The 27,104-nt window shown below is 44.7% G+C and overlaps 1 protein-coding gene across 5 annotated transcripts in view; it reads left to right on the top strand.

Annotated features, from left to right (window-relative positions):
- LIMK2 (LIM domain kinase 2) overlaps positions 1-27,104 on the top strand; it is a 60,730-nt gene that overhangs the window by 13,064 nt on the left and 20,562 nt on the right. For 2 of the 5 annotated variants that reach the window (XM_037817157.1, XM_037817156.1), the window contains exon 2: positions 2,191-2,290. In XM_037817157.1, the coding sequence (XP_037673085.1) occupies positions 2,191-2,290 (100 nt within the window). Of the gene's footprint in view, positions 1-2,190; positions 2,291-18,546; positions 18,685-20,084; positions 21,115-21,624; positions 21,771-27,104 lie in introns of those variants that run through there. The other 3 variants (XM_037817158.1, XM_037817159.1, XM_037817160.1) reach the window with 3 other exon arrangements.

Here is a 27,104-nt window from a genome sequence, read left to right on the forward strand (position 1 = left end):
TACATGGAGTGTACAAGGGAGTCTTGTGACAACCTTGTCCTGCTTTCTAGGGCCGAGTCAGGTACCACGGCTTGATCTTAGCGGCCCTCTTTATTTCAAGAAGTTGGCATTTGAGCCATGCTGGGATTCTTGTGTTTTGTTCTGGGCACCTCCCTTTGGGAGGTACATGGACAAACTCTTCACTTTTGTGCACACTAATACAGCCTGCACAGCCTTCCCAGCCTTTGATAAATCTTTCTCATCTTTCAAGGGTCGGTTCAAGTGTCAGCTTCCTCTACAAAGACTTTCTTGGTTCCCCTAATAGGAATTAACAGGAATAACATGGTGGGGTGGAAAGCACATGAGCTTTAGAATGAACTACACCTGAGTTTGAAGGCTAGCTCTGCCGCTTGACCTTCCACTGTGCCTTGCCCCCCAGTTTTAATTTCCCTGTCCATTAAGTGAGTATAATAACACCTAGTTCATTGAACTGCTTTGAGAATTAAATAAGATTGGATCTGTGAAAGCACCTAGCACAGTTCTTGGCATATGGGAGGTATTCAATAAGTGTTTGTTCTTTCCCTTCTATATGCATAACTTTCCTTGCCCTAAACTAAAATATCATTTTGCTTCTACCCCTGAAATAACATCTAAGTGAAAAATTATAAATATGGAAGAGTTTCTTTTCCAATGGATTTGCTCCTTGCAGAAGAGCACCTCAAGGCCAAGGATAATATTGTCCAGTATGTGGACAATATATTGGTGTTCATTGAATGAGTGAGTTCCTGGATTGATTGAATGAATGAGTGATGGAAGATCTGAAAACTAGAGCTTTTGAGGAATAGTAAAAGGCAATAACATGTTTAATCAAGAAAAAAGATGTGTCTGGGGGTTAGCTGAGTATAGCCATAGGAAGGGTGACATTAAAAAGAGGGAGATCCTGTTCAGAGCCATAAGTAAGGGATGAAAATTTTAGGAAAGGGCCAATTTTGTTTTCATAGTAAAAGGGACAATTCAGAGCTGCTTAAAATAAAGAAATTAGACTATTTTTGAGGCCATGAATTCCCTGTCCCTGGAGAGGTAATCAGGGGCTGGACAAGTGCTTACCAGAGATCCCGTGGAGTAGAAACTTGTGCATCTAGCAGAGCATTGGCTTATATCTTTTTTTTTTTAATACATTTTTTATTGTGAAGTTTAACATATATACATATAAGTGATAACTTTCAAAGTACAATTTAACAAGTACTAGATAGAGAGCAAATTTCAAAGACTGTTATGGGTTACAGTTCTACAATTTCAGTTATTTCCTTATTGTGAAATATATATACAAAAAGGTGATAACTCTCACAGTACAAGTTCGTTAATTTTCTTTTGGTATGGTAGGAGTATATTGGAAGGAATGAAGATATTTCAGGATATTTGTTTTTCCCATTGCTTTGCTTTATTTTGTTTGGAAATGTTTTTTTGTTTGATAAATAAAGTAATTTTAAAATAAAAAAGTACAATTTAACAAATAGTTATAAAGGTAATTTCAAAGAATGTTATGGGTGGGTTACAGTTCCATGGTTTCAGTTATTTCCTTATTATGAAATATAAGATATATACAGAAAGGTGATAACTTTCAAAGTACAATTTAATGAGTAGCTAAAGAGCAAATACTAAAGAATGTTATGGGTCCACCGTTTCAGTTATTCTTCTAGCTGTTGTAATACCCTAACATCTAAAAATATATATTTATATAAAGATTCAGTATTCATAATCCTTTGTGAAATTCTATCTTGTCTGTTGCTACCCTTTCCTTCCTCTAATTTAATCACTTTCTCGATCTTCAGGGGTGTCTAAGCAGTGATCACCCTAACTTGTTCATATTGAAAATGTGTGTCGACATTATAGGGAAGGGGGCTGTATCTGGTTGTTCTTAAAGAGGCTGTTGCCTCTGGGTTTTAGGACTTGTCTGGCATAGGAACACTCTGGTGGATTTAACTTTCTGAGAGATAAACTCAGTGAGTGAAACTTTTACAGAGTCTCAGATAGGGACTTAGGTATTTCAGGACCGCTGTTGGTTAGGGCTTGGCATACTGTTGGCCTAGATCTTTAACACGAGATTCTGTTAACTTAGTCTTATTCTGCACAGTAGGAATCTCATGCTGGTGCCCGCTGCCTCTTTAGGTTCTCTTTCTGGCTTCATGAGCCTCTTGGTTTTGTGTGTAGGTGAAGATGACTGGAGATGTCGGGGCTGCGGGAGCCATGTTGCACCAAGCCAGAGGTTGTACAGGACTGCCAACGAAGCCTGGCACAGCTCTTGCTTCCGGTAAGTGGGTGTGTCCTCATGTCTTTGCCAGAATACTACGGGCTGGGCACTATTTCATGTTCTGGAGAATACAAAAGAAAGCTTCTGACCTGGAGAACTTCAATCTCATGAGGGAAAGGAATGTCCCAAGAAAGAGCCCCCTGAGGCCAGGTTAAAGAGGCCTTGGCAGGGTGAAAGTCACAAACAGCTGGGTACAGGTGGAGGAGGGGATGGAAGGAGCCCTTTCCAGGGTTTCCCAGCGCCTCATTTTATAGATAAAGAAACTGAGACCCAGAATGGGTGACTTTCCCACACTGTATTACTGTTGATGTAGTGCCTCAAGGTTTGTTTTAAGTGCAGATGGCAGAGCCACCTCTTTTCTATCATCAGTTGCCCCCCTTGGTTCCTACTTTTTGTTAGTAACTTTTGTTATTAACTGACTTTAAAGTCAGATTTGTTTCTTTTGTCTCAGGCTCAGTTTCCTCATCTGGAAAACAGGAATACTAATAATCTTGTTAAGATTGAATGAGATAAAATACATTTAGGGGTAGATACCTAGTGAATGGTTATTCCTTTTCCCAACAACATGGGAATCCTCAAATCTTTATATTGCAGAACATGAAACTGCCTGGCCCTAGTTATTTGATGTCATTGGAATGAAAGGAGCCATCTATTTGGAGGCTGGGTGGGCATATCTAGCCCCAGTGGTCTAGTGGTAGAGCTGTGCTCTTGTTCTGAAAATGAGACAGCACTGTAGACAGGCACCATGTGCTGTAGATTCCAGCTCCCACACAAAGCTTTTGTCTCAAGCATTCCCCTGCTGATATCAAGACATTTAGTTGACCTTTAAGCACTTGCCTCCCCTTGGAAACTATGTGGGGGGTTGGCCTGGAGAGATCTTGCCTCTGGAAGGAGGAGAATTAGAGAGGAACCAGCATTTTCCTGTCCTTTTAGCTCTAAGAGCTCTCAGATCTTCTCTGTATCTGATGGCCTTGGTTCTACGTCCCTTTAGCCCCAGGGAAGTTGATTCCACCTTTTCTGTCCAAGTTAGTACGACAGGAGCAGAGAGTGTTAGAGGTATAAAGAATCTTATAGATAAGGTCTTTTGGTTAGACTTTTCATTTTATGGGTGAGGCTAGAGAACAGACTCAGACCCTGGCCAAGTCTCACCTTGGCATCCAACCATATGGTCATAATTGTTTCTGCTGTTTTCCTTTTTTTTTTTTTTTTTTTCCCAAAGAACATCCAAAACATCCCATTTCCCTGTTTTCTATTAAAGAACTTCAGAACTAGAAGGGACCACTGGAGGAGTGGACCCTCTTCACATCACAGATGTGAAACCAAAAGGACTTGCTCAGGGTTACACAGAGAGGCCATGAATGGCAAGAGCTGGTCTTAGAATGAGATCTTGGGTCATTTATAGGTTTGATCAAATGTTGGCTTGTTAGAGAGCACTCTGGTGTGTGTGTGTGTGTGTGTGTGTGTGAGAGAGAGAGAGAGAGAGAGAGAGAGAGAGAGAGAGAGATGCACACATGCCCATAAAGAAGTAAAGCACATTAGCATTGTAGAGAAGAGTACAGGCTATGGAATGAGACTGATTTCAAATTCTGGCTTTGCAATTTATTAACTGACATTGGGTGACCTTCTTGAGCTTCAGACATCTCATCTGGAAAATATAGATAATAAGAGTGCTCATCTCATGATGTTGTTGGGGCGGGTTAAGTGAGATAACCTATATTAAGTGCCCAGCATAGTGCTGAAATACAGAAAACCCTTAATAATTAGTAGCTGTCATTCTTAGATTATTTTGTGAGCATGTGTCTGTGGACACCTACATGTATACATTTATCTCTCTTATTTATATACTCACTGGTCATCTGATGCAGTCTCAAGGATTAAGGGCAACTTTGAACCTTCATGACACAATTAAATCAAAGATCACACCTATAGGAGAAGTAGGGCTTCTAGGTTTGGTCTTCTATTTGCCCTTCACCTTGAGGACAGAGACTCTCAAATCCAGCTCTGTTGAAGGAGCTTATCTCCTGACCCTTGAGCTTTTCCATAGAAAGTCCAAATTGGATGACATGGAACCTCAGGTGGAGCTTTGTAATTTGCCCTGGAGAGACTGGCTGTTTTTTGGAGCCAATTGGACTTTTGTCCAAATTGGAAGATCTTGAGGGCTAGGAAAGACCATATTTGCCAGACTCTAGAGGTGACCTTGTGTTAGGAGGATCATGAGGTATCAGCCTGAATGGGCTGTCAAGGTCTCTTCCACCCCAACTCTCCCATGATTCTCTGACAAGTTCAGAGCATCTGAAAGCTGCTGGAAGCTGGACCCTCCCTACTGTCTACCCAGAGAAATTCATCCTTCCTGGCTCCCTTCCAGCCTTGCTCTTACCCAGCTGGGCTACAGTTACAATAAAGGAAATGGCTTTTCTTCTCCCCTTCCCCTCACACCTTTGTTTTCTTAGTCACAGGGTAGGTCTGGATATTGAAAGGAGGAATTGTTGGGGTTCAGCCCAAACTCCTCCCCTTGCCTTCTCTTTTTTTTTTTTAAATTCATTTTTATTGAGATATCTTCACATACCATGCAGTCATACAAAGCATACATTCAGTTGTTCACAGTACCATTATATAGTTGTGCGTTTGTCACCAAAATTAATTTTTGAATTTTCATTACCACACACACAAAAATAATAAGAATAAAAATTAAAGTGAAAAACAACAATTAAAGTAAAAAAGAACACTGGGTGCCTTTTTTCTTTTTTTTGTCCCCATTTTTCTACTCATCCATCCATACCCTGGACAAAGGGGAGTGTGGTCCATATGGCTTTCCCAATCCCATTGTCACCCCTCATAAGCTACATTTTTATACAATCGTCTTCAAGTTTCATGGATTCTGAGTTGTAGTTTGATAGTTTCAGGTATTTACTGCTAGCTATTCCAATTCATTAGAACCTAAAAAGAGTTGTCTATATTGTGCGTAAGGGTGCCCACCAGAGTGACCTCTTGGCTCCTTTTGGAATCTCTCTGCCACTGAAGTTTATTTCATTTCCTTTCACATCCCCCTTTTGGTCAAGAAGATATTCTCCATCCCATGATGCCAGGTCTAGATTCTTCCCCGGGAGTCATATTCCACATTACCAGGGAGATTTACTCCCCTGGGTGTCAGATCCCATGTAGCGGGGAGGGCAGTGATTTCACCTACCAAGTTGCCCTTGCCTTCTCTTTATGCTATCCCTCTCCGCTGTCTATAGCCACATCCGTAATCTTGCTCCTGACAGCCTTCTGCCAGATTCTCAGATGCTCAGGACTATAGAAAGCCATTTAAAGCTGGAGCCTCAGACTGTCCAGTGGGGGCCAGCTGACAAACCTGGAAGTAACCCAGTCTGCAATTGTGCTGGTGCAGTTGAGTACCTGACCAGGATCCTTCTGATCTCCTGGACCCATGGTTGACCTGCCCTCCTATTTCCTCTCCCCAACCTTCCTGACAGACCTGTTTGGATTCTGAATACCCCTGGCCTTCCCTTTCCTTGAGCCATGCTATTGGTTCTGGAGCTGGAGCCATTCTCTCTCAAGCTCTCAGGAACTGGTCTCCTTCATTGGGGTGGTCATAAAGTAGCTGGAGTGCATGTTATTTATGGCTGGGATTAAATTATAGAGATGTGAATGGTGTCCTGGCCTCTTGGCACACCTGCAAGCCCAAAGAACCTTGACAAATTTTCTGATGAAGGTCTCTTCACCCTTATAAGAGGTGTTTGGCCAAGGAGGAGGCGTCTGGGAGGAACGAAAGTTGCCCCCATTAGTCTTTATGGCCCCAATCTAGGTCTTTGTTGCTTGACCTGGTTCCTAACAGCATTATCAGAGGGAAAATCCACTATTCTTAAGGCTCCTGGAAACTGTTCAGGGCCTCCATTCTCAGAATCATGAACACAGCTATTTGTACTTTCTCTTTTGAGATGTGATTGCTAATGCCTATGCTCTGGAAATGGGCTAAAGCAGACAAGAGGCCATCTGTGGTCATTTCATCAGGCAGCAGAGACTATTTCTGCTAAATTTGTGACTCCAGGAAGGCTGGTGAAGCAATGACATACGTAGCAACCAGAGACTGTGGGGTAATAGCCTGAATGACAACAGAGTATTTTCTGTGCTGCTGAAAGCCATGCTTATCATCTCACCCCCACCCCCATCTGAACAAGCATGGTAGATTCAGAATCAGAATCGTATTAATAGGTACCATTTATTAAGAGCTTTGCTGTATGCTAGACACAGTCCTAAGTATTTCGTATCTGTTATTTCATTTAATCCTTACAGCAACCCAATAGATATAGTAACAGTTTTACCTACTTTACAAAAGGAAAATGGAGGTTATTTGCTCAGAGTCAGAGAGCTAGTGAGTAAAATAGCTGGGATTTGAACCCAAGCATTCTGACTTCTTGCTTACAAGAGTCTCTTCCTATTCCTGAATATGGGCATGTCATTTAACCTCACTGAAGTTTAGATTCCTCTTCTAAAATATGAGAATGAAAACATTCTCCTTCACTATACAAACAGTGAATCTTAAAGGTAACCCATGGACTTTAGTTAATAGTTCAATTCTGACAAAGTGCTATCATCAGTTGTATCAAATGTTCCTCCCCAGTGCAAGGTGGTGTTGGTAGGGTTGTATATGGGAATCCTGTATTTTTTGCATGATTGGTCTGTAAAACCACAACTTCTCTAATAAAGAAAACAAAACCAAAAACACTCTCCTTGCTTGCCACACACTGGTCGTATCAGCAAATATTGAAGAATATTGATTCAAGGCTTCATGGACTCTAATTTTTGATGAGTTAAATTTTAAGCTGTTAACTTTCTCCTGGGTGTCTGATTCCTGATGCGGGAATCACTGGAACAACCCTGCTATCTGCTGCTGCACTATGGCTGCTGGGTTTTTTGACCTAAGCCTTTGATTCTGGCTGTGGCATTCTTCAGAAGGTGTTTGTTTATCCAGTTTATCTCTGAACAGCCAACCAGCAGGTCGTTAAGCTTGGTTGTTGGACAGGGGGCTGAGGCCTGCCTGCTAGGAGAGGGGAAAGACAGACAGCCTAGGCCTTCCTCTGCCCCCAAAATAACAGAGTAAGACTTTGATCTTCAATGTGCCTTCAGTGTGCCTCAGTCCTGCTCTATTCTTTGGGAAGAGAGAACTAAGACCCCCATGGAAGCCCCACATCTTCTGTCCATGGCAGAGATGGAGAGATGAAGAAGGGTGGGATGGACAATTGATATTCATTAAGTATTGTATTGGGAGCTTCACTTAAATTGTCTGGTTCAATTGTCGCAGTAACCCCACAATCCCCATTTTATACTAAAACAGTGGGAAGCCCAGAAAGGTGAAGAACTTGCCCAGGGTCACACAGAGCTGATATTTGAAACCAGGTCTCCCTGGCTCCCAAAGGATCCTCTTTCCACTGGGAAAGAATAGTGAATGTGGAGTTGGAAGATCTAGGTTTCAGTCTTAGCTGAGCCAGTCACTGGCCAGCAGTGTAACTGTAGGCAGGTTCCTTAGCCACTGTGAGCCTCACTTTATTATCTGTAAAATAGGGCAAAAATAATCTACCTCATGGAGTGGTTGTGAGGCTCAGGGAGGTAATGGATAAGAAAGGACTCTGTCCTAAAGATTCGGGAAGTGACTAAACTAGAGGAAGGGGTAGCAACAGATAAGATGAAATTTAACGAAGGATTGTGAATACAATACTGAATCTCTATATAATTTTCTTTTTCTTAGTTGCTAGGGTATTAGAATAGTTAGAAGGAAAGAATTGAAATGGTGGAGCTCTAACCCACAGCATCCTTTGAAATTTGTTCTGCAGCTACTTGTTAAATTCTAATTTGAAAGCTATCACCTTTTTGTATAGGTTATATTTCACAATAAGGAAATAACTGAAACTATGGTACTGTAACTCATAAAAACTTTGGAAATTTCCTGTATAATTACTTGTTAAATCATACTTTGAAAGATATTATCTTTTTGTATATGTTATTGTTCCAATTTGCTAATGCTGCCATTATGCAAAATACCAGAAATGGATTGGCTTTTATAAAGGAGGATTATTTGGTTACAAATTTACAGTCTGAAGGCCATGAAAATGTCCTAATTAAGGCATCAACATGAGTATACCTTCACCAAAGGAAGGCCAATGGTGTCCAGAAAACCTTTGTTAGCTGGGAAGGCACCTGGAAGGCATCTGCTGATCCCGGGTTGTGATCCAGCTCCTCTTTCAGCTCCTGTGCTTTCTTTAAAATGTTGCTCTTGGGCATTTTGTCCTCTCAGCTTCTCCAGAGCAAACACTGGGCTAACATCTCCAAAGTGTCAGCAAAAGTCTGCTTTCACCTCTCCAAATAGTCACTCTCATCTGCTCTGAGGTCCTTCTGTTTGTGAGCTCTTTTATAGGACTCCAGTGATTAAATCACACCTACCCTGAATGGGCGGGGTAACACCTCCATGGAAATTATCCAATCGAAGTTCTCACCCACAGTTGATTGAGTCACATCTCCATGGAAACAATCGATAGGTTCCGACTTAATGAACACTAATACTTCTGCCCCCACAAGATTGTGTTAAAGAACATGGCATTATGGGGGACATAATACATCCAAATGGCACGGTTATATTTCACAATAAGGAAATAACTGAAACTGTGGAACTGTAACCCGTAATATTCTTTGAAATTTGCTCTCTAACTACTTGTTAAATTGCAGTTGGAAAGTTATTACTTCTATGTGTATATGTTATATTCTACAATAAAAAATAAAAAAAAAAGGAAGCACTTTGAAACATTAGGATGGTACACTATGAAGGGGTAACAGCAGCACGTGTCAGCATTGTGTTGCTTGTATTAAACTGTCTGCATATAATTTCAACATCATCCGCTATGTTAAAAGCACTGAATTAGGCACTGCTAGGGGTACAGAATTGATACACTGGCCTGATTGCCTAACTAGCTCCCTCATACAGCTGAAATAGGTAATAATGTGGAAAATTCCTAGCAGCGTTCTCCAGTCTGGCTTCCATTCTGCCTCTCCCTTGAAATAACACCCTGTGAATAGTGTTCCAGGTGATGGCATTGTTGGTCAATCCACTGGCTGCTCTTCAGTCTGCTCATATATGACGTTTCACACTGCATTAGAGGTACTAGAGAACAGCGAATCAGAGTTTGGAGTCAGGCTGCTTGAGTTTATGTCCCATATTCACCACTTACCAGCCACCTGGCCTTGAGTCAGCTGCTTAATTTCTCTCTTTGCCTCAGTTTCCTCATTTATAAAAGGGGAAAATAATGTTTCCCATCTTGAAAGGTTGTTAAGTGGTTTAAATTTCATCTGTATTCAAAGCACAGTATGTGGCTCTGATTAGGACTTAACAGATGTTAGCATTTATTATTAGTGTATTTGTCACTCTTGAAAAGTTCTCTTCCCTTGGTTTCCATAATATTCCTCACCTGGTTTTCCTCCCACCTTTCTGGCAATTCCTGTTTGCTCATCCTCTTCTATCCAGCCCTGAGATGCTGTCCTTCCTCGAGGTTCCCTCTCTCTTTTCTCCCTAGGAGTCTCACCCATGTCCATGGCTTCAATTGTCCTTCACCCAGATGATCCCAAAATCAAGCTCTACAGCCTAAAACCTCTCCCCTGAGCTCCAGGCCTAGATATCCTACTGTCAACTTGACATGTCCATTTGTATGTCTTAACAGGCACCTCAGCTGGATATTTTATCTATTCCCCACCCCACCCCCCCAAACTGGCTCCTCTTTTATTGTAACCTATCTCGTTGAATGACAGCACCATCTACTCACTGCCCAAGCCAGAAACCTGGGAATCCTCCCATATACCTTTTCTCTCTCATCCTCCATATCCAGGCCTGTCAGTTTTATCTTCAGAATATATTTTGAATGCATCCACTTCTTTCCAGTTCTCCCAACACCATCATGTTCCAATCTACTGTCATCTCACCCGGACCACTTGCAGTAGCCTTCTAACTATCTCACCATGGTCTCCCATGGTCATTCTGGCACTCCACCAATCCGTTCTCCACAGAGCAGCCAGAGTGAGTGATCATTAAAAAAAAACCAAAAATCCGAGTACACCATACTCTGTTCTCTCTCCTTATTTATACATTTCCCTGACTTTCCAGTGTTTTCTTGGATAAAGACCAAAGACATGGCCTATAGAGGCATGTCCCCCTCCCCCTCTCCCCACCTGGTTTGGCCTCTCCCTACATCTCCACAGCCTCCTGCTCTCTGTACTTCAGCTTCCCTGCTCTTCTTCACAGGCCCTAACATGCACTGTCTTTCCTCATCATGATGATGATGGCTTTGTTCATGCTGTGCCCTCTGCCTGGAATGTCCCCTCCCCTCTTTTTGCTGAATTAACTCCTGTTCATCCTTCAGATCTTTACCTGGATGTCTCAGGAAAATAGTTTTTCCTTGCCCCTGAAGTCTAGGTCAGGTTCCCATTTTATGCCTTCATAGAACTTGCCTTTGAACTTTTTTCATGTTTATTCATGTGATCATCTCCCTCAGGAAGACTTGAGACCCTTAACAGTCTTTAAGCATAACTAGATCAGGGACCATGGGCTTTTTGCCTCTCGCCATGTCCCCACTGAGTACATAGTTGGCAAGGGAGGGATAGTTGTTGAATGAATTACCAGAGGGTCCAGGAGGTATGATGTAAGTGAGGCCTTCCCCTGCCCTTCCCCACATCCTTCCCTTTGTAGCTACCATGGCTGCAGTTACTGTAAATGGCAGGGAGGAATCAGTTCCGGTCATTGGCAGTTTGGGCAGATTGCCTGCAAGTAGTAGAGGTGAGAAGTTAAGGCTTTGTTGTCTGCCCCTAGAGGAACCGCCCCACAGTGAGGAAAAGACAAGGGGCTGACTCAGGAATCCCCGTCTTCCTCAACAGGTCTTTAAGCTGTGATTCTCTGTAGGTATAACCCAGACTGGAGAAAGCTGTGGGGTATCTTGCAGAGAGAGTCAAGAGAGGGAAGAGCAAGTTCAGCTACTCTGACCCAAACTAATTGTGAATTTCCCTGAAATCTGAAAAATCTCAATTTGAACTGTAAGTTTTTTTGTTTTTTGTTTTATTTAATTTTAGAAAGCTTTGACAGATGTATATAGTGGGAAAAATATGAACTACTTAACCTAATATATTTTACTTAGAAGTGATATATAAGGGGCAACAAAGGGTGGAGGAGAGGTGGTGGACAGGATGATGACTCTCAAGAACTTGGAAAGATTCACATGTAACGAGCAGAATCATTTCATGAAGAGCACACACTTTATAATCACATTGTGTTCAAATGTAGGATCTGTCATTTATTAGCTGTTCACCTTGGTTAAGTTACTTAACCTTTCTGTGCTCATTCCTCATCTATAGAATGGAGATACCAATACTGCCTACCTCCTGGTGTTACTGTGAGGATTAAATGAGCACAGTGCTGTCAAGCACTGGGAACAAAGTCTTGCATAGTGAGTGCTCACGAGTGTTAGCTGTCTATTATTAGCTACAAGGGAGAGAAAAGTCTCCCAGGACTGAATTATATGTGAATTAGTAATTGTTAGGTATCTAAAGAAGTAGCAATTTTTAAATATTAAAAATTGGTTTTAAAACCAATATAGTAAACATTGAGTGGCCAGCAGTGAATAGAAAGTGAAAAGCCCGTGAGGCAAAATTAGTGGAATGTCCAGATAAGGATGCTGGGTATGGATTTGGTCACCAGAGGAAAGTTCTTTGTTGTAGGCAGGGCTGGTTTAGGTGGCCTACCACTGCCAGGATGAAATTTCTCTCGCTGCTCATTTCCCTTTCTGTAAGTTCATGATCACAGATCACCCTACTGCTGCCTAATTCAGCTTCCTAACATCAGGAAGGGTATGGAGGTAATGCCTTATCGGAGATGTGGGCATTCTGATTTCAATTGTAAATTCATAAGTGGACTTGGGTTGATAAATGTTTAGGATGGAACCATCATAGATTGTGCGTCTTATGGGAATTATGAACCTGCATGGTGAAAAACCAGACTCCAAAATAGGGTCATTCACCAAGGTGATGCCAGCCTGGAAGAGGTTTTGGGGTGGTCAGCCAGCCAACCATCCCCTTACCACACCCCTTTCATTGCTCCCTTCTGCATTGACCTATACTGGTGTGGAATTTTTGCTCATCTAATTCCTTCCTTTTACAGAGGAAGAAATTGAAACTCAGAGAGGCTTAATGTCTTGCCTAAGATCACATCGCAAGTTTGTCATTAGCCACGGCGAGTTTTGTGGTCTTCTCTGCCAGGCTAGGGCTCTTTTCCTGGCACTACCTGGGGATTTGTTCAGGTGTCCAGAGAAGTTTTTCCTCATTGCAGCCTGAAGAAGAACATCTATGTGAACACAGCATTTGATGCTGAATGTTAGACATTCAATTTCCTAATATTAGTATCGTAGAGCATCAGTGGAATGATTATCTACAAGGAGTTGAGATCTTTCTCTTAGGTGCTTACAGTCCTTATGGGCAAATCTCAGGTATTAAAATAAACAGCTCAGTAGGTATTTGACATCAGGATGAACGCATAGTCTGCTGTTAGTGAACACTAGTCAACAAGCAGCCTTCACGTGGACATGCACACAACCAACATAGACTTGCAGGATAAATGCCCATTTGGGGAGACAAACTGTTAAAGAAAGACCAGTGTTTCAGACTTTATGTTCAACTTATTCATTGGGAACTTCTGCTTGCTGAAATGCCTCTGATAATTCTTCACTGCATTTGGGTGACTCTTGGGCCTGGCAGACCTGACCTTTGCAGATTGTCCCCTGCCTTCTCCCACCATCCCAGCTTCCTTTCTGGCCACTGCCCACGTGTGTCTGCACTGTGGCTGACTAATCTGCTCACTGTTTTACCGAGGCTACCCTACTCTGTTATGCCTCAGTGCATTTGCACATGTTGTTCCTTCAGGCTGGAATGCCTCTTGTCTGCCTGGCAATCAGCCTGTTAGATTCAGCCGATACTTCCCATCCTCTGTAGAGTAGCCTTCTCCAATGTGCCCTTCCCCCTCCCTCCTATGCAGAGGCGACTTCTCCTTCTCTGTTATTCTCCTCATACCTCAGTTCTAGCCCCATCAGTGTTTGTTTACACATCTGGCATCGCTCTTAGAATAGGAAATTCTGCAAGGCTAGAGCCGTATCTAGGTTGTCTTTGTACCCCAGAGCTTAGCAGACTGCCTAGAACGCAGTGGGCAATCAGAGTGTTTGCTGGGCCAGTGATGTATTTGTTGAATGACTGCCTGCCTCTTTGGACAGTTGGATAAAGCCCTTCCAGTATGCATAATCACCATCTCTTTTCTGTACAATATTTCTTTTAGGTAGGGTAGGAGGGTGGGATAATACCTCAGCCTGTAGATATCATTTCAAGGTCTATAAGCATCAAGGGTTAGAGGGATGGCATGCCTTCTTCACTGTGGCAGCCCCCTGTGCTTTTGTCTTGGTTTTTCTTCCCCAAGGGCTAGTGCTGGAGGGGCGCTAACAGATTCTCTTTCTCTGGACCCCTCCTACCACACCCTTCATCATTACAAAAACAACAACAACAACAACAACCCCCCCCCCCCAGGTATCTCATGCTAAACTTGGATTAGGAAGTTTTCTCCTCCATGTCAGTTATAATCTAGTCCTGCCTTTCTGTGGATGACCTGGAGTGATCTTGCTTGTATCGGGGGCTGCTTGTCTCCACTCCCACAGTAGCATGGAGTCTTGGCAGCAGCACCATTTCTGACGTTAGCTAATGTATATATAATTTAAACTTGTTTCCGTTCCAGAAGTGGCCTTTTCATGGCATAACATAATATTCTGGGGTCACTTTTCTCTGCAGTACCCTAAGCACCACTACATTGTCACTGAGGAAAAGAGAGAGGCAGTTCCTCTGGGAAGTTAAGAATAAGTAAGAACAGCACCAGAAAGGTTCAAGTCCCCAGTGAGCCACAGCCTTCAAAAATGTCAACAAGCATTTATTTATTCAATTGCATTAATAATAATAAGATGAATGAACTGTCTTCATTGCCCCAAGAAAAATGATTATTCATTCCACATTTACTATATACCAGGTGCTGGGGATCTGTTAGTGAAATAAAAATAGAAATGACTGAAAGACCCAGTTTTCAAAAAGGAGGAAACAGAGATCCTAGAAAGAGTAAACCTATGATCCTTTTGACATGACTTCTTAGGTGCACAGTGAGCACTTAGAAAAGGAGCTGATCGCTAGGCTTCAGTAGTAGTGAATTAGTCATGACTGATTAGACTTGACTTCATGTTTTCACTGAGACTCTCTCTTGATTTCCACAAGGTATTTGATAAACTCTTTCATGATATCCTGACAGTAAGAATGTGGGCAGGGAATCTAGAAAAATCAGATGCAAGAGCTCAACCTGCTCAGCAGTTTGGGGCCCAGTGTTGTAGAGGCAGGATTCCTGATCGCCTTGCTAGGGTTCATGTTGATGTCAGCAAACTCGGCTCTTAATCTCAGTCCTGCACTTGCCAACAGGGTGACCCAAAGCTTCCATTGCTTTGCCTGTGCTATAGGTACTCCTCACAAGGTTGCTGCAAGGACTATACTAAGTGATGAGCATAAAAAGCCCTCTGTAGAATGAAAGTGCTTTAGAAACGTTAGTTATCATCACGCTTCCAGGACTGTGATTGCCCATAAGGGGTTCCTGAATCATGTGTGTTTACCAAGCATATGTGGATGCCTGTTGTGGGCCAGGTCTTTTCTGGATGCTAGGAGTACCCAGCTCCTGTCCTCACATAGTTTGATCTGGCGATGGACAGATATGGGCACAGAACCCTTCTTGCGTGATCACAGAGGTGAGTATGACGTGCATGGGGACACATCCAGGGAACCCTTCCGAGGTGAGTGAGTGCTGTGTCAGAGTTGGGCTTGGAAAAAGGAGGCGGAGACAGCCACCAGCTGGAGACATAGGAGGCTGCAGAAGGGGCTAAGAGAGCAAAGGCATGGTGTGCTGCCAGGGAGAGCACACCAGGGGAGGAAATGGAGTGGGGTGTGTCATGGCCAGAGCAGAGGCTCAGGTGGGGAGGCTGCAGAGGCAGTCCCAGGGGTCTGGTGTTCAGTGCACCCAGGTGGGCTTTGTCCTTTGGACAAGAGCACTAGGAAAAATGTGTGAGGAAGTGTTTGCTTCCTCATGGGATTTCTTTTTGTTGTGTTTTTATCATATTTTTAAAAGCAGTACTTAAGTTTTAGAAAAAATGTTAACAGTATCAGAATGGTAGAAAATGAATGTTGTTTCATCCTTGTTTCCTTGCCTCAGTAGTCTAGAGGAAAAACTGGTAAACCGTATGGCAGATAGTCTTCCAGGTGGTCTGAAGGATTATAGGCATAGACGTTTTTTCCCCATAAATTTTTTATTTTGAAATAAATTCAAACTTACAGGACAGTTGCAAAAATAATGCAAAAACCCATACAGAGAACTCCAGTATACTTTCCCCCAGATACCCAGGTCCATCAATTTTAACATATGGTCACATTTATCGTATCACTCTCTGTCTATCATCTGTCTATTTTCTAAACATTTTGGAGTAGGTTGCAGACATCATGGTCCTTGAACACATAATACTTCCTTGCGTATTTCTGAAAAACAAGGATGGTCACTTCTGTAACTACCTTAAGTACAGTTATCAAGTTGAAGAAATTTAATATATAGCTTACAATCTATATTCCAATTTTTTCATATGTCCCAATAATGTCTCTTTGAGCCTTTTCTCCTCCTTTATTAGACCCAGACCAGGATCATGTTTTGCATTTAATCATTGTCTCTTTAATTGCTCTTTTTTTTTTTTAATTGTGGAAACAAATATACAATAAAACATTCCCATCACAACTGCTCCCAGGCATACTGTTCAGTGGGATTAATCACATTCACAACATTGTGCTACCTTCACTCCCATCCATTATCAGAACTTTCTCATCACCCCAAACAGAAGCCCTACATCCATTATATGCACATAGACTTTTTTTTTTACAGCTTGCAAATCAACAAAGGTTTTATGTGATTCAAAGGAAGAAGTTACATTACACATACTCATTTAAATAAATCAAAGACTTTTACATAAAACATAATTATGAAACACTTTAAATTTTATTACTGAAACTACTTAAAAGGCTCCAAGTCAAAAAAAGATCAAGCAAAATTTCTCAGGCAATATAAAGTGCACGTGGGACCCTGCCTCGTCGGCTGCCCCCAAGGCCAGGGACACGGGTGTGAGGACCACGGACAGCAGCTAGGGGTCTGGTTCTCGGGGCGACTGCTTTTCCAGATGGGAATGGTTTCACGGTTACAGTGTTTCAATGAACAAACAGAGAAAAGGTGTTTATATAAATTATTTGTGAATATGGAAATGGAAGTATGCACATAGACTTTTTAAACAATGAGATCATCGTATACCTTCTCTGAAGTTTGGGTTTTTCACTTTAACACTTTACCCAGGACAATTTCTGTCTCTGTACCTATGATCTCTCATTATTTTAACAGCTGTATTTATTCCATTGTACGGATGTCATTTTATTTAGCCCTCCCCTATTGATGGATGCATGGATTTTCCCCATTCTTTTAGTATTAAGCAGTGGTTTTCTGAGCATCCTTGAACACATGTCTTTGCACATGTAAGAATATTTCTCTAGGCCAAATTTCTAGTATAGGAATTTCTGGGATTCCCATTTTAGAAAGATGACTGCTGTTGTAGTGTGGAAAGTGAGTTGGAAGAGGGAGGGACCTGAGGCGGGAAAAACGGTCAGCAGATAGGGATGGCCATGCTCACCTTTCAGGGCTCAGGCTCCAGAGTCCAGGGAGCTCCCCTCCCTGGTTGGAGTCCTCCCGGCCAATAGAGGGCGCCACATAAACATGATTCCATGGGATTTGTATTGTTTGATCCAAGCTGTCTTCAGAGGAGAGGTTGGGGTGACTCATTCATTCATCGCTTCTCACCACAGCGCTCACTTAGGGTTGTGGCCTTGAAGGCTGTGGTAATGCAGCCTCCTGTAGACGCCTTGAAGCTGATGTCTCAGCTCGTTCTAAGGAGTCAGTTTACTCTGCGGTTCCAGACAGGTTTCCAACTTGTGAAATGTGCAGGAGATTAGCACCTCTCCTGCCATTTTATCCTCAGGGTTACTGCCAGCCTGAGGATTCCTGCAGTTGCCTTCTGGCAGCTATAACTGCTGAATCCTTTGCCACCTGCTCCAAGGACCTCAAAGAGCAGCTTTCCACCCAGGACCAGTGTCCCAGGGCAGAAGGGGGAAATAGATCCTCCACTGTGTCCTTTTCATCTCCTGATTCTGGGTGGTTAGGCCCTTTGAAGTTGGCCCTGAGGAACCACAGCTTGGGTCTAAGCAGCCAGCGTCTTATCACATCTGGTGATCAAATCTTCAAAGTTTCCTCCTGAAGTCTGGATTTATGGGGGTCAAATGGATTCCACCTGGGGAGGGGCTTCCACTTCAGCTAGGGAGAAGGCTGCCTCTTTTCCAGGGGAGGCAATTTTCTAGGTATTGAAGAGTCCTCTAACTAGGTACCCCCATCCACCACCCACTGAGTCTGAGAGTTCTTTGTAAGGGGAGGGAGGGGAGAAGAGACTGCCTGCAGCCTCCTGCTTGCATTCCTAGACACCGACTCACTGTGCCGGCCGCCACTGGAACAGCAGAGCTGTGTGAAATGTCAAGAGGAGTTATGCTCACGGGCTCCCCATTCCCGGTCTCTGTGGCTTGCTCTTTCTTCCATCGCACTTTGTTCATCACATGGAAATCAGAGGGTGCAATTAGAAGATAATTTGCTCGTTCCAGACTTAATTTGGGGCCCCATGTTGCCTGATCGAATTACAGCAGAACGTAATAGATTTTTAGTGAGAAATACATGGTTCTGTGACTGAGAGAAAGAGCTCCTGGCTCTCCAGCTAGACAGCCCTTTTTGGTATCCTGTGTGCTGTGCCCACCCCAGCTGTGCCTCCTCTGTGGCCCCCAGGCTAGGGTCCTGATTTCTTCAGGGCCAGCTCAAGAGGTTTAAACTCAATTTGAGACTCAGCGAAAACAAGGAGCCCTTCTCCACCTCATAGGACTGAAAAATCTTGAAGCTGGGAGGTATTTACAAACCTAGCCCAGGGTTAGACAGAGGCAGCAACTTGCTGAAGGTTGTAGAGCTAGCCCATAGTGGTAGTAATAATAGTCTTAATGACATTAACAGTGAACATTTATCAACCCCTAATGTGCTCCAGATTCTGTGCCAAGGACTCTACGTGCAGTGGATTGTCACATTCAAGCCTAGACAGTCTGGCTGTGAGCCCAGGCCAAGCTCCGGCATAACATAGTAGAGCCCCTGGAATCCTGGTGCCGCCTCTCATGTATACTGCTGGGTGAGTTCAGACAAGTGATTTAACCTCTCTGTGCCTCAGTTCCTTCATCTGTAAAGAAGGGAAAATCACAGCACTACCAGATAAGGTTGTATGGGCTACAATTCGTTTCCACATGTGAGTGCTCTGAGTAGTGCCTGGCTCAGGGTGAACTCAGTCAAGTGAGAGTGTCTGTGTGAAGGTTGTTGTGTGCACAGATGGATAGGTAGAGCTGAGATCTGCACAAATGCCAAAAGCTGTTCTTCACCATTAGAGGCACTATAAAAAAGTGGTTGAGTGCTTTAGATCTCGAGCAGAGGTCCGCAAGCTATGGCCCACTGCCTGTTTTTGTACGGCTTGTAGTTTCTACATTTAATCTACATTTTTAAATAGTTGGAAAAAACAAAGCAAAGCAGCATTTCATAACATGTGAAACTTACATGACATTCAAATTTTAGTATCCAAAAATAAAGTTTTATTGGAACACAACCACATCCATTTGTTTACTTTTTGTCTATGGCTGCTTTCACACTGCCATAGCAGAATTGAGCATCTGTGACAGTCCGAATGGCCTGCAAAGGCTAAAATGTTTGCTCTTTGCCCTTTACAAAGAAAGTATGCTGACCCCTGCTCTAGAGTCAGACTTATGTGGTTGGAACCCAGAGGTAGCACCTACCAGTTGTTTGTCTTTGGGCTAGCAACTTAACCCCTCAGACCCTCGGTTTCCTTGTCTGTTAAATGGGGAGATAGCACTTTCCTTATAGGTTGGCAAATTAAGGATGATAAATAACAGATGCAGAGCACTTAACACAGGGCACGTAGTAAGTGCTCAGCAAATGTTAGCTTTTTAACGGAGTACAAACTTGATCTCTCTCATCACGTTCATTGTTGTCCCTGTGCTCAATTAATGGAAAAGGGAAAAGGCACCCTTGTGAACCCAGCCACTAGTTTTAACACAGACTTTCTGCTGTGGTTTGCAATTAGGAATGGCAGCTGGAAGGTGACTTCTGGTTCTTAACAGTGGAGAGGATTGTAATTCTGGTGGGCCAGAGCCGACGCTACTTTCCCAAGTTCACCAGTGAGCTCTGGATGTGCCCCAGTTTTCTCTAGCAGCCTTGCTTTTCCTGTCGCAGTCCTGTAGGCGGGGAGATAGGTCTGGAGGGACTTCCCGATAGAGGGCTCTGGTTTGGTTATCCTGCAGCTGGTGTTCTTCTGATCCCTAGGCCCACTGTCCTCATAGGCACCCAAGGTCTTATCCTCCATTATAATTATGTCTCATTTTTCAGTTTGAGAAGCATGGTTACCACGGAAACAATGGTAGAAGCAATAATGCTGATGAATGGCATTCTGGGAATGAATGAATGAATGAATGAATAGGGCACAGGTGACCAGGCTGTAGTCTCTATGCTGTCTCTAATTTGCAGAAGGCTTTGGGTGAGTTGTTTTCCCTTGAAGAGGCAGAATGAAGCCAGTTGCTGACTAATTTTTTGACCTTGGGTAAGTTACCTAATCTCTTCTGTACCTCATCTTCCTCATTTAAAAAGTGGGGATAATTCCTATTTTGGAAAAATAAGAGTCCACATACAGTGCTTGGCACATGGAGAAACATCAGTGTCAGTAAACCCAGTGGGCCTTAGTTTCCTCATCTGCACCCCCCACTGGCTTGTGGGGCTGTCCTTAAGCCAGGCAGAAGGGAGGGATGAGGGGGGCCCTGGTGCCAGGACACAGCAGGTGCCAGCCCTGAGACAGGGCGGCTCTCCTAACCTGCTTCTCCTGCACGGCCAGCCAGAGCTTCTCTTCACCTCCAAGCTGAGTGAGCGTCCTTTGGGCCGCTCCTCAGGCAGCTCGGGGCTGGACGCTCAGCAGCCCCGGTATTGTCTGCGGCGGCGCCTGCCGGCAGCCTCCCTCCAGCCCAGCTCCACCCCTTGCCTGCAAGGTCTGTTTCCTAATAGCTGCTCCAACCACACACCTCGGTTCCATGAGGAGCCCCTCCTCTTCCTCCCTCCCTCCCTCTTTCAGGGGTGGGACTGAAGAAGAAAGCTAACTTGACAGTAGAGCTGCTTCTTTCTTAGCTAGTCACTGGCCCCTGCCCAGAATGCTGGTGTCCGTGTAGGCTCCGCAGAGAGGTGGTTCTCCCGGAGTCCTGAGGGGCCACCCAGAGCTTCCGAGAACCGGGGAGGAGCCATCCCAGCCATGAGCCCCTGCAGGAATCTGCCAGGGGGAGAGTGGCCTGGAGTCCTCCCGCTCCTCTGGCTGTTCCGGAGGGAGAGGTGAGCGCTTGGCAGCCTCCCGCAAGCAGAGGTGCCGGGAACCAGGCCTGTCATGGTGGCTGTCTGCAACCGGCCTGAGGCACTCCCAGACGGGTTTGCAGCGGAACCTGTTTATCTGGTGTGGGAAGAAGATGGGAAGTTACTTGTCTGTCTCGGCTTACTTCACCTCCAGAGACCCCTTTCGGTGAGTTGGGCTCCGAACCCCCGCCCCTCCCCCTCCTGCCCCTGGTCCTGAGGGGAGGGTAGAGCCCCCCGCCCTGTATCTGCTTCTCAGACCCCACTGCTCAGCCATTGGGTCTGATAGGCAGAGGCTGTTCCCAAGCTGAACGGCCTGGTGAAGGGCTCCCCACAGGGTCCTGGAAATTCTGAGGTGAAGGACATGCCCAGAAGGAAGCTCCCTGGGAGCTCCCGCTCCTCTCCCTTCCCAGACACACCTGGAAGAGCCTCCACAAGATGCTGCTGACCCTGGCCTGTTGGTGTTACTGCTACTTCTGGGGGCAGATTGCAAGTAGACAGGGTGCTGTTCTTCACTTTCACCTGCGTTCCCTGTGGGTCATGCCACCTGCCCAGGAATTTTTCCCAACAAGCAGGATGGGCAGGTTTTGCCCAACAGTGTCTATGCAGGCAGGGCCTGGGTATGGGCAGCCTGGTACACAGTAGGTGCTTTACAAACGTTTGTTCTCTTAATGGGCAGACACATTGGTCTCTGGCCTTGAAGGGCTTCTGAGCTCGTAAGATGAGTGCTGGGAAAAGGCAAGGGCTTCCAGGACTGGAGTGATTGGCTTTGGAGTGTTTCTGAGCTGTTGGACTGGCCCCCACACCCCTCATCTCCAGACCCAGGTACCCTTATACCCCGTTTGGGAAAGGCCTGGGATTCTCTTTGTGGGGCTTCCCAGAGGGAGGTGTGGAACTTCTTTCCACCTCTGACCTACCTTTCTTTGCTCTCCACTCCACCCCACCCCCAACAGAAACTCCCCAGGAGGTTTCTGGCCCTCAGGGTCCCTCCTAAATGGAGCCATTCCTGGCTGGGGTGGGGCTTGTTTTCACTCTTTGGGAGCAGCCTGTTGTTCCCAGGGCTTCCTCTCCCTCACCAGTGGTCCCGGTGACTTCTCCCTTTGGGCCTCCTAGCCCAGTCCCATGCCCAGATCTTGCTGCTAGGATACCAACCAAGAAGCCTTTCCCTGGGCAATGACAGGGCAGAAAAGCACCGTGTGGTTTCACTGAATTAGACTCTGGTAGAATGGTGGGAAGCATCTGATTGGGGGATGGAGGAGGGCACCATGCCTACTCTACCAAGCATCCTGCTAGGCACTTTATCTTTTAATCTCTCAACAGCTTGAAAAGATTATGTATCCCATTTTACAGATGAGGCAACCTGTTTCAACAGGGTTAACATGCGAGGTCTCCCTGGCCAGATTTCCCTGTCTTTCTGAGTTTCTCTCATCCATCAGGGGACTGCACCTGCCTCTGCCCATACCTCCCCAAGGGTGTTCTCAGGCTTTGCTTTCCTCTCCCAGCAAAGAGAGCAGAAGAAGGGCCACCATAGCTTGCCTAGCATGGTGAAAGGATGAAAAATTCTTTTTTCTGAAGTGCCTGTGGGAATCAATCTTAAGTTTAGGAAGCAGGTTTTTCTGTGTGGAATCAGGCACTAAGAGGGGCCTGGTGGTTGAGTAGGGAGCCGCTAGTTTAGGCCAGGGCCTCTCGTTAATCCCTCTCACCCTTAATCTTGGAAAGGTGGTTTTGGGTAGGGGTTGTTCCCTTAGGAGCCAGGAATGCTGTGCCCCTTTTCATCTTTGGGGCCAGAACACAGCTTCTCAGTAGCTGGAGTAATAGCAGGTTATACATTCTCAACCTGAACCTTTGAGGGCTAGGCTACTTCTGCTAGGCCTGGCTGGCTGTCCTTTGTCTTTGTCAGCCCCTCTGGGGAACCTGAGGACTCTCCTTTCCCCGCCCCAACCCCCTCCCCCAGCTCTGTTTGCCCTGCTGGAGTCAGGGGCGATTGATTGATTGACTGACTACAGGCCCTCTTCCCCCCAAATGGGTGGCCACATTCCTGAAGCTGCTTCTGAAGAGGCAGCTGGCACTTGGTGTCTGAGCCCCCAGGAGGGACCCCACCGCTACTCTTCCAGGTATTAGTCTAATCAATCTGCTGGTCAAAAGCCATTTCTGCCATCAGCCCTTTCCTTATCACAGGCCATCCTCAGGGGCTCCTCTCTGACCAGGTGCCACTCTGTGCCCTCTCTGGGCCTCAGTTTCTTCCTCTGCAAAAATGTAGAGGCTGGACTTCCTGACTGTCTTGTGAAGTTCTGTGGAACAAGTTAAGTCCTTGACCCCGGACCTCTGGGGGACTTACAAAGTCCATAGGAGTTCTGGAGCTGTGGTTGCATGAAAAGTGACGCAACCGGATTCCACAGGGACGTGATCAGGCGTGATAGTATATGAGGGCAGGAAGAGGGGGCAGGGAATGAAGAACCTAATTTCTGTGCCCCATACACTCCTGCGCGGCAGGCCACACTCAGCAGAGTGCACTGTCTTCCTCTGCCCTGCACTTCCTCCATTAGTGAGGGATGAAATGCAGTTACAGATGTGCTCCAAAGTAAAAAACAAAACAAAACACCTTTAAATTGAAATTTACAAAAGAGGTAAATTAGGGAACTATTTTTGACATTTTTAAAGGATTTTTCTTTTTGTAGAATTTCCCTTAACATCCTACATTGAATAATGAACTTGATTTATACATTATCTCTTGAAGAAAATAAGTGTATTTTTGTATTCTAAAGCAACCCATGTTTAAAGGGAAAAAATTATTCTTAACCCTGTCCAGCTTAGCAGTCACCTTTGGCTGCTGGCTTACATCTTCTGGCATTCTTTCTCCTTATTTGAAAAATGAAGGACTTGGATCAGGTGAATGGCTCCTAATTTCACAACTAATAAGGTTCCTTGGAGGTACACAAGCTCTTTTCCATTTTACCTTTAACCTGCAGTAAGACTGCACAAGTTACTTGAAACAACAGATTTCTTGGCTTTTGAATGGAACTGAATCAACATACCCTGGTATTACTTATTTCTTGTTTATCAGAGGCTATGTGTTTGGTTAATTTTTTAAAACAGGATAACAATGTAATAATTATAGTTTAATTGACTATTTCAATCCTCAGGGTCTTCAGGAAGGAGGAATAATAAAGGGATCTTTGGTGGCAAAAGGCCGGCTTCTGGTGGACCAGGGTCTCCAAGACCCTGTAATAGCTGCCCTGCCGGGCCCTGGGGAGAGTTGGCATTTGTGGTCGTGGCACTCGAGCCGTAGCAGAGAGAGTTGCCCATTCACCCATTTAGCACAGTCAGAGCTTAGAGGCAAGGGACTGATCAGAGGGAAGAGGGTTTGCTTTTTCAGGAAACCAAGGATAAGAGCATCCAGCCTGATCTTCACCAGGACAGGGGCAGGCTTGATCTTTTACATGTATAAATCTGTAACAGTGACACTTTTGTTCCCTTGCCCCATAAATTTGATCATTTACCTGTAAACATTTGGTGTGAAGAATTTGGATGTGAGTGAAGGCTGGGCCTGTATTTTATCTTCCTTATCTCAGCTCTGGGCCTTGCCTGTTTGTTCTTGCATATCCTAGATGCACAGTAACTATTTCCTATTTGACAGGGATGAATTAGAATCTATTGGTTTCTAAATGGGCCAAGACTCAGGTCCTTATTGCCCGGGAGTGGGAGGGAAAGGGCTCTGTCTACATCTGCCCTTGGTGTTCTCAAATTAAAGAGGGGATCAGGGGAAATGAGCACTTACTGGACACCTGTGGTTAGCCAGGCATCATGCTAGGCATTTGTGCCTAATTTAATTCTCATAACCCCGTGAGATTTTGTCATCACCAATGTATAAGTGAGGAAACTGAGGCTCAAAGTTGTGAAGAAACTGGCCTAAAAGTGACAAGAATAAATGGCAGAGAAGGAATATGGACCAAGGTCTTGAGAGAGTTATTTGTGAGAATATCAACTGATTACCTTTTTTTTTTTTTCCTTTTTTAACTTGTGTGTTCTCTGCTGACCAAACCGACCCCTGGAATCAATTCACTTCTTATCAACCCAGGCCCCATGTAATGTTTGAGAGAGGAGTTTTTGGAGGTCATCCTTAGGTATAGCCTCAGTGTGTGTGGACCTCTCAGTGATCTCCCTAGCTTGAGGGTTTCAGCTTCACTCACTCTGGCTGCTTGGCAAGTGTGGTGATGGAAGCCACAGCATTGGATTCAGACCCGACTCCACCACCTCCACTCTAGGTGTCCTTGGGCCTGCAGCCAGGGAAGATTTTAAGTTTCACTTGAAACCTTCAAAAATTGACAATTGGAAAAGAAACCTTGGCTTTGGGAAGAACATGTTTTGGCTATGGCCTCTGAGAATCTGAGGTGGGATGTTTTTGAGTAGCACTTCACATTTTCAGAGTGTGTTTTGGATTCCTTTCTTTAAAGGGCAGAGACTGTTGGGGAGTAGTGTGGGAGAATAAATGAAGAAGAATTAACTGTGTCATTAACATTCAGTACTTGGGCTTAAGAAAAAGCACCACCAAGTGTTAACACTTAAGGGGATGGGAGCTATCAGGGCTCCAGCCTCCTTATTTTCACAGATGAGAGACTACTGAGGTCCAGCTTGAGATGTGGTATAGCATCCAGTCAAATAATATAGTGGAAATGGCTCCACAGCCAAGTACACATGGATTCAGATTCCAGCTCCATCACCTGTGTATTGGGTGACTTTGCAGAAGTAACTTGACTCTGCTTTTCGGTCTTCTAGTTTGTAAAATAGGAATAACACTACTGTCTTGCAGGGCTGTGGTCAGAATTAGAAACAATGTAAGGCACCTCATATATTGACTGGAATATGTTTGGCATTCAGGTAACAGTAGCTGTTATCAATAGATAAGATAGGACTCTTAAGTCTTCCATGACAACTTCTCCAGTGGCCTAAGAACCCATTGTGTTTCGGGGCAAAACAGAGCTTGGGGACCCACAGCCAGCCTGCCTTCCTGTTCTTCGAAGACACCTATGGTGGTAGACTTTGGTGGTGTAGCTGGCTGTTCCCCTTCAAAGGCATTCCTTGACACAGATGTGTGTATTGGTGATGTCGCTCTCCAGCCAGGTGTTTATCCCAGCAGGCTGACGTGGCTCTCTCCTGCCTGCCTGCACTCGTTTCTCTCCCTGCCCCCTCTCCTGGGCCTGGCCAGGGCTACTTGCAGCAAACAAAAGCAGGATATTGGTAATGGAAAGGAGAACTTGTTCTGGTGCTCCCATGCCCTGCAGCGCACATACCATTGCAAGGGTGTAACAGATCCCAGGCCTGCAGTTGGGTGCAATATGTCTACACCAGTTTTCTCCACAGCAGACAGGACGAGGGCAGAGCCTGGGGACCATGAGCAACGGAACCCCTGTGTTCCCACCTAGACTACTGGTTCTTGCCACTCCCACCATTTTCAGTTTAGAAACCTTTTCTGAGGGTCTCCTCTGCCAGGTCCTTTGCTAGGTGCTAAGTCTTTCAAGAGTAAATGGGACACCGTTCCTGTCCTTAAGGAGCTCACAGTCTAGTGAAGATGTCTCATGAAGATGGGTACCCAGGAGCTTTAAGTCAGAAGGTAGGAGGCCATAAGGAAACCCTTCCTAGTGCTGGCCCTCTGCTGGGCACCTCACAGTCATTCAGAACCTCATTTAATCTTCACCACCACCCTGAGCAGTAGATGGTGATGTTGTCTTTCGTAGATGAGAGTTGATGGTCACTAAGGTGGTAGGTGGAGGTACTGAGTTTTGAACCTTGTATCAAAGCCTGTGCTCTTCCTTCTGTTGCAGGGGTTACAAACTCAAATTGTCTCAAGGGCTAGACGTAACTTATAATGAAGTAGGAAGGGTTTAAGACAAATGGCCCCCTTGATTTATCTTTAGCATTTCTACTTCTGATAGAGATATGGTTACAGGAAATTATTTGTTATGGGGAAAATAAGCACATTTGGCTCTGGTGTCAGGGAGACAATTAGGAGTGGTAAAGACAGGCAAACCAAAAAGTAAATCCCTCATCTAAAAGGACGGCTGCTGCTCAGCTCCTGCCAGTTGTTGCCACATAACAATGCAGGCCCAGTGTTCCTAATCATCAAAAATCCAGATTTTTAAGTATCGATGCAAGATTTTT

The sequence above is a fragment of the Choloepus didactylus genome, chromosome 23 (assembly GCF_015220235.1).
Source record: "Choloepus didactylus isolate mChoDid1 chromosome 23, mChoDid1.pri, whole genome shotgun sequence".
Lineage (NCBI taxonomy): Eukaryota > Metazoa > Chordata > Mammalia > Pilosa > Megalonychidae > Choloepus > Choloepus didactylus.